Source organism: Colias philodice, chromosome 8, assembly GCF_061535455.1.
Source record: "Colias philodice isolate Cphi_HAF_F1 chromosome 8, ilColPhil1 Martin Lab GWU primary, whole genome shotgun sequence".
NCBI classification, from domain to species: Eukaryota; Metazoa; Arthropoda; class Insecta; order Lepidoptera; family Pieridae; genus Colias; species Colias philodice.
This window is the reverse complement of record NC_143093.1, coordinates 9,668,623-9,680,230: the sequence shown is the minus strand read 5'-3', so window position 1 is coordinate 9,680,230 and position 11,608 is coordinate 9,668,623. Positions and strand designations below refer to the sequence as shown.

General features: G+C 33.2%; 2 protein-coding genes across 3 annotated transcripts in view; one reads left to right on the top strand and one right to left on the bottom strand.

Moving 5' to 3' along the window:
- Positions 1–475: 475 nt before the first annotated feature.
- On the bottom strand, positions 476–3,508 carry Det (baculoviral IAP repeat containing deterin). Its single transcript, XM_089698524.1, has 3 exons — positions 3,097–3,508; positions 2,015–2,895; positions 476–1,061 (listed from the first exon to the last, which is right to left on the bottom strand). The coding sequence occupies exons 1-2, from the start codon at positions 3,379–3,381 to the stop codon at positions 2,767–2,769; spliced, it is 414 nt and encodes a 137-aa protein (XP_089554650.1). The 5' UTR covers positions 3,382–3,508; the 3' UTR covers positions 476–1,061; positions 2,015–2,766.
- Positions 3,509–3,846: 338 nt separating this feature from the next.
- Positions 3,847–11,608, top strand: part of LOC149486754 (monocarboxylate transporter 9-like) — a 46,583-nt gene continuing 38,821 nt past the window's right edge. For both annotated transcript variants that reach the window (XR_016315989.1, XM_089698476.1), the window contains exon 1: positions 3,847–4,175. The gene's annotated coding sequence lies outside the window, so the exon portion shown is untranslated. The remainder of the gene's footprint in view (positions 4,176–11,608) is intronic.

Here is an 11,608-nt window from a genome sequence, read left to right as displayed (position 1 = left end):
TTTGAAAGTTTGAAGACATCCATAGACCATAAACTTTAACCACAGATCGTAACCAGAGAAAACTATCTCTGTCTGCGACTTGATATGTAGCAAGGGATTTAAACATTATCATTTGTTTTTAATAATAACATAAAAATAATATTTCCTTTTGTAATAATATAGACAAACCTTGATATACACTTAATACTTTTATTTTTAAAAGTAAATTGCAAGTAATGCCATCTATTTAGGAAAAAAGCAAAACTTAAAAATAATTGACGACCTCAGGCGTACGATGGCGCTAGTTTCTACGCATGTTTGTAGCCGTCATTTGATGAATAAAAACATAATTAAGTTCATCAAGAATATTTTAGGAATTTCAATTAAGGTCACAGAGTAGGTACATTATTATAACTGATTTAGGTAATGGAACTTGGAAGAGAGAAACAACACTTTATGTAATACATATTTAATTTTTTTTTTACAAAACAGCCAAATCTAGATCCGAACTACTCCATCAATTATGAATTTTTTTTAATAATTGAATAATACAGAATGTACAATACATACCTATTAAATATTATCTTTATTTCATGAACACATGCCAGGGTATTTAGAAAATAAAGTTTTTACTTAATATCACTATCTAATATAAAAAACTAGCTGTTCCGCTCGATTTCACCCACGTGATGATATAATAATATAGCCTATAGCCTTCCTCGATAAATGGGCTATCCAATACCAAAGTAATTTTTCAAATCCGACCACTAGTTCCTGAGATTAGCGCGTTCAAACAAACTCTTCAGCTGTATAATCCATACTAATATTATAAATGCGAAAGTAACTCTGTCTGTCTGTCTGTTACTCAATCACGCCTGAACTACTGAACCAATTTGCATGAAATTTGGTATAGATATATTTTGATACCCGAGAAAGGACATAGGTTTTATCCCGGAAATCCTACGGGAACAGGTTTTTCTCTGAAAACGCGGCCGAAGCCGCGGGCGGAAAACTAGTATTAATATAGATGAAACAAAGTCATCTTCCACATTTGTCTGCTCATAGTAAACTCAAAACCTTCTCTAGAGCAGGCTCCAAGGAGATGTTCGTTTGCAAAAATCGCGGACCTAAATCTGACTTCTGATATATATTGTATAGATCCCAGACATCCTATAGACAGATGTTGCCAACCAGTTTTGTAGTCCCCCTCCCCGCACCCTGGTAATTAAATATGGCATACAAAGAAAAAAATAAAAATTTCCAAAACATGCCGTGTGGGGTATCAAATGAAAGAACTTATTGAGTAGATCACGAATATATAGCATACTATATACATTTCTTACACTTTCTCTAAGATTTTTTAGAAAATTTACGAAAATGGTCCATTTTTGAGTTAACTTTAAACCACTATAGATTGAAAACTCATGAATATATTTTTTAAATTATTATTTTAAATAATTAACAACAGTCCATTGTTTATGATTCAATAGTTCGTAATATAATATAAGTGAGCTATGTGGTGGATTTGATGAAAATAACTATATACTATATGAACTTGAAAATATACTCGCCATCTTTGAATGCTCCCCCCACTCCCCCATGCAACTATTTCACTGTACGAAATATTGAATCGTAAACAATGGACTATTGTTAATTATTTAAAATAATAATTTAAAAAATATATTCATGAGTTTTCAATCTATAGTGGTTTAAAGTTAACTCAAAAATGGACCATTTTCGTAAATTTTCTAAAAAATCTTAGAGAAAGTGTAAGAAATGTATATAGTATGCTATATATTCGTGATCTACTCAATAAGCTCTTTCATTTGATACCCCACACGGCATGTTTTGGAAATTTTTATTTTTTTCTTTGTATGCCATATTTAATTACCGGGGTGCGGGCAGGGGGACCACAAAACTGGTTGGCAACATCTGTCTATAGGATGTCTGGGATCTATACAATATATATCAGAAGTCAGATTTAGGTCCGCGATTTTTGCAAACGAAACTCCACTGAGAGTCCGGTCTACTCCACCAATTTTCATTTTGTTTCTGCGTATATTTATTTGGTTAAGTTTGAGACAACTTGGGCGAAGCGAAGAAAAGAGGTTTATTTCAAAAAATGATTTATTGTAAAAGTTACATAAACATATACAGAAAATTCTTTAACCAATACCAAGCTGCAGTATTTGGAATAATATAATATTATGTTCATAAAACGTGAATACAATTTTTGGTACAGAAAGATCCTAATAATTTTTTTCTAGTGCATTTCATCCCTCAAAACCTTGAATTTAAGTTTCTATATCCATACTAATATTATAAATGCGAAAGTAACTCTGTCTGTCTGTCTGTTACTCAATCACGCCTAAACTACTTAACCAATTTTCATGAAATTTGGTATGGAGATATTTTGATACCCGAGAAAGGACATAGGCTACTTTTTATCCCGGTAAAATGACACAATCCCGGAAATCCCACGGGAACAGGAACTAGGCGGGTTTTTCTTTGACTGCGCGGGCAAAGCCACGGGCGGGAACCTAGTATGATATAATTTTAAAATTAGGTGTTGATTGTATTTGTTGATTTCTGTGTGAGACTCAGAGAAAAATTTCGAACAGCTTACTTGTAGAATGTGAATCTAGTACTGTCTGGAATGCAGAACAGATTTTTTTTATTGAAATTATATTTAATTTAATTTTGCATCCAGATAATATGATATTTTTCCCAGACACAATTTTATATAATGTTCACATAAGTTTTGCATGTTTTTAATTCTTGTATATTTCATCTCCTTCCTAAGCACCTGCCTCTTACATCCTTAGCTTTATCATCTATTTGTTCCTTCGCTACTTCCGCCAGTCTTTTTATTTCGTTAATCATATATTGCTTTATTATTGAAAGATACTCTGCAAGCTGCAATAGAGAAGTTTTCTAATTTCAATCAATGATGATAATAAATAACATTCTGGTTTTAAAGTGTATACTGTATAGCCCTTGAAAATAATAAATCATCTACTTAATACATTATATATTTACTATGTAGCCAATTGCTACAGTAATTCTAAATATTTATGATAAATATTGATCTAAATAATGTTTTAAACAATGACTTACCAGTAAATCATCTTCTTTCTTGCCAAGTTGTACAAAAGCACATTTTGCTGCATGACTCTTATGTTCCGCCCAAGGGTCGTCATTTGGCTCCCAACCATCAAGTTCTTTACCACATAGAAAGCACTTGGCAGCGTCTGCATCATCATCTCCCGTTGCTACTGAATAAAAGCCCGCTTCAGCCATATTACGGACATTACATTTGAAATCATCACTGAATGGCCATGCTTTAAATGTCTTTACACGCTCCTCAACTAAAAATAAAGACGGGCTCTCCAGCTCTTGCATTATATCGATATAGTAATACTTATTTTGGGAAATGTAAACAAAATTTATGTGCAAGTGCAACACAATCGCCTATTTATAAATTTTTACCGTTATGTCAAAATGATAACTTTGAATTTTGAATTTCGGCTGTACAGATAGTAACAAAACCTATGACAACAACACAGACCACAGAAAACTAAAGCACATGTCAGTTGTCATTGTCAATTTTCATTCGGTCAGTTCAATAAAGATTTTACAGATTATTAATAACATTTTTTCAATGAAAATATTTTATTTACTTTCTAATAAAATCCATTCATTAGATTTTCTGCAGGCATATATTTTGTGTATTAATTTTTCGTAGTTCAATTCACTCATTGTTTAGTTCATACTTTCAAAGTCATTTCATTCACTCATCGTTCAAATTTCCAGCAAACTTTGACCATCTGCTATTGGTGTTTGCGATTGCATACTGCATAGTGTATACTGTATTGCGGTCTGCGATTTGGGTGTTTGATTTAGAAAGTAAATTCGTGCTTTTTATGACAAAAACTCTATTTTAAAACTAATATTTACACGTTTTTATATTAAAATAAATTAAATATATATACCCTACGGTACAAATTAATAAGCAATAGTGAATTAAAAGTATTCACGTATAATCGAAACAAGTGCCTAAACGTTTTTACAATTCTTTTGTTATTCTTAATAATTATAGGCTTTCATTAACTTTATTGAGTGTTTACGTGTTTTGAATTGGTATTGCGATGGTCCGAGCTGTTTTCTAGCATCGTCCAGTGCTATATAACGTTTTGGTAAGTGTTATTTTCCACAATTACTCTTTTTATATAAGTGTCACCAGAATATCACCTTGCCTTGAGAATATATTGAATTAGCATGAACATTATTATCATTGGATATACATTATACTACTCATGCTCATACAACCGTACTTTTATTTTTAAATATAGTGTAATGCCACTTCAATGACGAAAGGAAATCATATGTTTTTTGGATATGAAACGCGTACAGTAATCGTAAATATATGAAAGTATGCATCGTAAATATAAAATATTAAATATAAAAAATAAAATATTAAATATTAAATATAAACAATATTGCAAATTAATTATAAATACTTACATTCTATTAATTTAAAAATCATTTCATTGATTTATTATTTAAAATATTGCATTGAGGATGTTAAAATTCAGAGCAGTGGAATATGTAATAAATAATGAAACAATAAATTAAGACCAGGACATAAAACACATTGTAATTTCACATAATAGGTACCTACCAGGTACTTATAGCAGTGTACTTGTCTATTAGATCAGTCAATTTCTCAGTCATTTCGTCAGTATTTATAGAAGATGGTGTTACTGAAAGGAAAGTTCAGAAATAAACTTTAATTTCTTCAGCAATGTTATTTAATTCAGTATTTCATTTACTTAAAGTGTCATGTATGAAAAACAAAAATAATTTTTATAGAGTTGATATAATATGAATCAATAATTTACTATGATTGAGGTATATTATTATATCAGGTTAGGAAAGGTTACTGTTATGAATCCAATAAGAGTAGTAGTAGTCTGCTGGCGGCTTCAAAGTTCAAATAGCTGGAATTGTTATGAATCCGTGTTTATATTTATTGTTCATACTACTTGACTCTTTAAATACTTATATTGTTCATTTCAAAATTATGTTGTATAATTTTTATGTATTGTTAGCTGAACATATATAATTTGATTCCGACCTGATTTTGCAATTTTTTATTGAAGTGAAAACTTCTAAGCGGCGTTGAGCACTTTTTCTGTAATGGGTATATAATCTTAAACTCGCGTCAGGACACGTGACCTGATCGAAAAAGCGTAAGACGGATACCATTCCAAAATATCAAACATGCTCAACGTTAATAATCAAGTTTTCACTTCTGCCGGCACTCCCGGAGTGCAACCCGTCTTTTTTCTTAAAATACTGTAGTATAGTTATTGAGACAAGGTTACAAATGTGATTGGAAAATTGAAGGGACTCTTATAAAGCAATCTAAGAACTACAGGGAAGTTCCCTTAGAAAACCGTAAATTACATCCTAGAGTATCACAAAAAGCCTGGTATAATCTGAACAAAACAAGATGAGCTTTGAATGGTATCTAGATTTAGAATAGATAAATGCTATCTTGTTCTTATTTACCATGACGAGAAATCTAAAATTATGATCTAAATATTTATTTTACACTAACAATGTTTGTTAATCCTCCGCTCTTCTATGCGAAAATTTAAAAAATTATATGAAAAGATGTGAATTTTTTACACGAAATGGTATTTGCATATTGCAATCTTTTCACCTACTTTTCACCTGAATCTTTCATGTGGCATGCTAAAGGATTATTACGTCAAAATTAATATTAACGTAATACTTATTAAACCACATTCCGTTGCCAAGTTTAGTTATTAAAAGTTTCTAGGTCATGAAAAATAAGAACTGCAGTGTTGGATACGTAAAGTTGCTCAAAGTTCCGCGTAGCGTAGGGAAAGTTTAGACCGAGGCTGAACTAAATTCAATATTAATCCACGGCATTGAAGCAAGGATATCCGGGATAGGCCGGGATCGATGCGGTGCCCGCACTGCGGCGATTTTTATCCCCATTTTACTGCTTTAGCACTATTTCTAAGAAAAAAATTGAACTGAAAATGAAATGCCGAAAACGTGAAATTATTCGCGGTTTTTTATGGGTTTTACGCAATGCAAGAGTCGATCGGACTGGCAATAAAAAAAAATCTAATCGAATTCAGAAGCGGTATTCATAATTTAAAAATTTTGTAAGTATTCCAATTCGAAATAGAAAACGTGAAAACAACGATGTGAAGTATGTTCTACTCTTGTTCTACTGCATTATATCAAATGTTTTGACGGGCTGCGGTTCACAGATATGGTTTCCTACCTGATATAAAATAGACTTCTATTAATAAATGCGTAGAGAACTAAAACATGACGTGTTTCTTCTATTTTCTATTTAAATTATGAAATTCTGTTCATCATGTATATAATTGTATGACATTAAACATGCGCTCAATTTGGGTCAATTACTTTTTGGAATTTCGGATTGTACCTAGGTACCATTTATACCTAAAACAGTATGTCAAATTACAAAGTTAAATAAAATGAACTAGGTACCTATTCGGGCTATAAATTCTTTGTAAACACTTTAATATTTCTAAACGTATAAAAATCGCATAGGATTAACACGAAAATGAAATTGAAAATTTAATAATGAAATCGGCATACAAATATCTAATGTTCAATTTATATTTTTGGTTTTATGGCATTCAATATCTAATGTTACCTGAAATAAAAGTCTCGTCTTTCAAAGCCGTTTTTTAATATCCGAATCCTTGATAAGGGTTTCCTGTCGGCTAAGCATTTTATTTTTTAATATGTACAATGTAGATAATACTTTAATAAATAGGTAGGTTATAAACCTGCCTATATCATATTATGTTTTATATTTTTCTCTTTGCGTTTAATTCTATTCACCGATCTCATTAACCAACAGCCTTGATCTACTTGGTGTATCGATTTCTGCAAATCTCAATTTCGGCCAATTCATCGAGTCCAAAGCCCAAGTAGCAGCCAAAAAACTTGGAATACCTACTTGCTAAAGTGAGACATTACTTCACACCGGAACAGCTTCTTAAACTTTATCAAGCCCAAGTTCGGTCGTGTGTGGAGTACTGTAGCCATCTTTGGGCGGGTTCCGCCAAAACTCACCTTGCAGCTTTGGACTCCATTGAAAGGCGAGCTTGCAGAATTATTGCCGATCCCTCATTGACTCGTAGTAAACTCCAAAGTCTGGATCACCGCCGGCAAGTTGCATGTCTGTCGGTCTTCTATAAAATACATTTCGGTGAATGTGCACACGAACTCCACCACCTCATTCCACCTTCTCCATTTCTTTATCGGACATCCAGGCGCGGAATGGAACTCCATCCCTTCACAGTCGATATACCGCACATACGCACTCAGCGTTATGCGAACTCTTTTTTCATTCGAACTGCGAAGGAGTGGAATTCTCTTCCATCGTCGGTATTCCCAGGCCATTACAATCTGCAGCTCTTCAAGTCTAGAGTGAATAGGCTTCTTCTAGGCAGACGTGCTCCTACATAGATCGCATCACCGCTTTACATCAGGCGGGATAGTGGTCAAACGCCTGTCTATCTAGTATAAAAAAAAAAATGTGTGCGTGTACTAGAGTACACACGTAAGAAGTGAAACTTCTTTATGACCTTATTTTTCAAAAAATAATTTACTATCTACACTAATATTATAAAGAGGAAAACTTTGTTTGTTTGTTTGTTTGATTGATTGTAATGAATAGGCTCATAAACTACTGGACCGATTTTAAAAATTCTTTCACCATTCGAAAGCTACATTATCCACGAGTAATATAGGCTATATATTATCACGCTAAGACCAACAGGAGCATAGCCACGCGGGTGAAACCGCGCGGCACAGCTTGTATACAATATTACAGAAATACGTTAGTCTAACACGCTCGTCGCTTCGCTCCTCGCTACCTATTTAAATATTTACACCGGCCACTGCCGCGACTCGCTCGCTTCGCTCGCTCGGCTCGTGCGGTAGTTCAAAAGTTAACCTAAGATGCTCGTCGCTTCGCTCCTCGCTACCTATTTGAATATTTACGCCGGCCACTGCCGCGACTCGCTCGCTTCGCTCGCTCAGCTCGTGCGGTAGTTCAAAAGACCAAGGGAGACGCCAAAAAATTCGAGTTATATAGAGTTTTCAACTTATAAAGGATTTCGACTTAGGCGGATTTTGATTGGACATAAAGAGTTTGAGGTTTATTCTTATACTAGCAATGCCCTGCGGTTTCACCCGCATAGATAGCGATATCGTTACAGTGAAAAGTCTACTATAGGTCGGACTATAGGTTTAATTTTTAATCACATGAAAGTCACCTTTACCCCGTCCCGCACTACGGCCTTTCTTTTTTTTGTTTTAGTGGGGAAATCTTTCATAGATACCCACGGCCTCCGGGGGAGGGGCCGTGGGTTATGTCGGATTCCTACCGACCAAAACCCCACGGTGTTCCGTCACGACGCATATTGGTAGAATTCTTCCGTGACCCCCGCACTACGGCCTGCTCGAACAGTATACCTACTATTTTCTGTAGATTGACACTTAAAAATTCGTTATATCTTTTGAATGGAATATCCAATTCTTTTCATTTAAAAAGTATTTTGCTGGTATTGAAACAGTCTATAATAAAACATCATTTAATGGGATAAGGATTAATATATGTGTATGGATAACATGGTTTAATTACTGTCGGCACTTCTATTTACTTTGAAAACGTAAAAAAGTTGTTGTAGTAACATAACTACTGAAGATGGACATATGGTATCGCGGACTTTCTTGTAGATATTGATCCATTCTATAATACCGTAGAACATTTTTTTGTTCTATCTTCAATAGATTCCGCAGCGCACGCGATGACAGAAGTTTTATTGAGGATTTTTTTACACCTTGGGTTACATTATTGCATTTTTGGTAAGGATCTCTAATTTTTTTGAAAATGCAATATAGCCTATGTTGCTCAGTAAAGATGCAGCTTTCTAATGGTGAAAGAATTTTTGAAATCGGTCCAGTAGTTTATGCGTGAAAACCATACATACATACATACATACATACATACATACTTACAAACTTTTCCTCTTTATAATATTAGTATAGATAAATATTGAATTCACAAAATCATAATTGAACACCAATCAAGCAAACACGTGTTAACGTGAGTCATAGATTTATTATCGTATACTCCTAAAATGTTTTCTAAGAAACAATACTGTACTTACATTGTCGGCAAGTTCTTAAAGGCGGTAACTTATTTTTGTTCGAACAATAGAGGTAATAAATATAAATTCCTAATGTCGAAATCTTGAAACAGTCAGAAATTAATGACGCACATAGTATATACATATTATGACAGAGGTTAAGCTTAAATAACTTGAAAAATAAATAACATGATCTCGCCCACGTGTTGGTGTTTTAAAAAATTCAATCAAAAACTTTAAATACAATTTTAGAAAAATAAATACAGTGGAATCCGGTTATAATGACATCGAAGGGAATCGACAAACACGTCATAATAAGCGGACGTCATACAAAGCGTTATGTGAAATGAAAAATATTTTTTATGTAAATATGTATGTATTTAAGTATTTTAATACAGAAACACAGTATACCTGCATATGTATACGTACATATTAAATCAAAATCAAAATTGCACGTAATCAGCAGATTATTATAATAACACATACAAGTGTATTTTTTACTGTAAGTACACTGTAATTTTTGTCTGCTTTTGTTTTTTCATTTTATTGTAAAAACAATCTCTAATACTATTGTGTATAGAAGACATAGCTATGGTCAAAGTATCATTTTCAATATTGCTGTGAACAAATCGTGATATAATTCTGCAGCTTTTAATGCCTCTTCTGCGGTAGGTAATGGTGATTCCTCGACTTCCTCTTCCCCATCACTTTCGAGTTGTTCCTTAGCACTAATGTTCAACCGTCAATTAAGTACTCACTGAGATTCAACATAAATGGGTCATAATAAGCGGCATGTCACTATAAGGGAAGTCAATATATATCCGACTTTTTTATAAAGAATTTTATATGAAAACCAAACTTCGTAGTGCAATTACGTCATAATAAACGGTTGGTCAATATAGGCGGAGTCATAATAAACGGATTCTACTGTACCACAATCAACATTCAAGTATTAGAAAAAATTGATACCATAATTCCACCCACGTGTTAGTGTATTGAAAAATACAATCAAAAAGTGAGGTTAATCATAAATAACTTAGAAAAATAAATACCATTATTACACCTAAGTATTAGAAAAATAGATGTATGTAATTACTTATTTACTTTTTTTAGAAATTCACTGGAATTAGAATTAAAACAAACCCTTTGATTTTGCTGATCACTTTAATATAACATGTATATAGTCACGAGTACGGCGTAACGCAAAAATGTCACGCGCGCGGCGTAACGTAACGCAAAAATGTTACACAAAATTTTTGTCCACCCCCGATAAAGAAGTTTCACTTCAAAAATTCTATTGCAATAAGATTACCTATTAAAAAATAACATATAAATAAAAGCTTTTAATTAACAAATCCTTTATTGCTTACTCCACTAGACAATCAAGTCAAAAACATTCCGTCTGCATTTCACAAGAGTGGAGTACAACTCCATTTTAAATAAGGTGTCCATTAAAACCATCACACATCATGCAACCGATAAATATCGAATTGGCTCTCCACAACGAATACAAATAGTTTCAATCAAGAACAGCATCATTATCAAGCACAAATTATCTTCCCTTCAACAAACAGTCCATCATTAGTGACCAGGTTAAACATCGACTAGAGCTAATTAGGGCCAATTGCGAAGAGGTCGTTTTATTTTAAGAGCCGTTCGAGAGCTATTTGAAGATAAACACGTGACGTTTGTTTACAATGAGGATGCTGGTGATTGAGTTCAATAGAATGTTAAGGAAAGGATTTTGATTTGGTAACAATACGTCTATTTGTGGGCATAAATCTGTTTGTTAACAGAAGGTATGCAAGATTACACCACTCCAACTACTGCAGGCTACAGCTCTTTACTCGAATATAGGTCAAAAGTCTAAAGAGACGATAATGTAACATTATAATATTTTGCTGACATATGGAGCAACTTAATCTTTGTACGACGAAGCCTAAATATTGGTAAGGCAGTAACCTACTCTACTCAAACGGGAGTTTAATTTATACGTTGAAATTAAACAATTATTAAATATGTACATCTATTCACTAGTGATTACAAATACTAATTGTAATGTTATCGATACAAAAGATTAAGGATCTGAAAAATCTGGAATATTCCATCAACAGACTGGCTCTGTCAGTGGAACACATTTTTATATTGCGATAAAAATTCACGCATCAGAAAGCATGTTAATGCACGAATGGGATTTTCCACGCCATGGCTTCGACGTATAAAATAAATGGAGCAAATGTTGCTGTTCCTGTGGAGACGGAACAAACTTTTTTATCTGTGAAAGAGAAATTGTTGTGCTAGTAACCAATGGGTTAAAAGCTAGTGCGTAAAGACACATAAACTTATATTCATAGTATAAGTTTGGGAAAACAAACTAACTTTGGCATTTGAAT

Excerpts from the sequence above, each read along its gene's own strand:
- Det (XM_089698524.1), bottom strand. The coding sequence starts at position 3,381 with ATGCAAGAGCTGGAGAGCCCGTCTTTATTTTTAGTTGAGGAGCGTGTA. Across the intron at positions 2,896-3,096 it reads AGAAAGAAGATGATTTACTG|CTTGCAGAGTATCTTTCAAT; the intron begins GTAAGTCATTGT and ends TCTCTATTGCAG.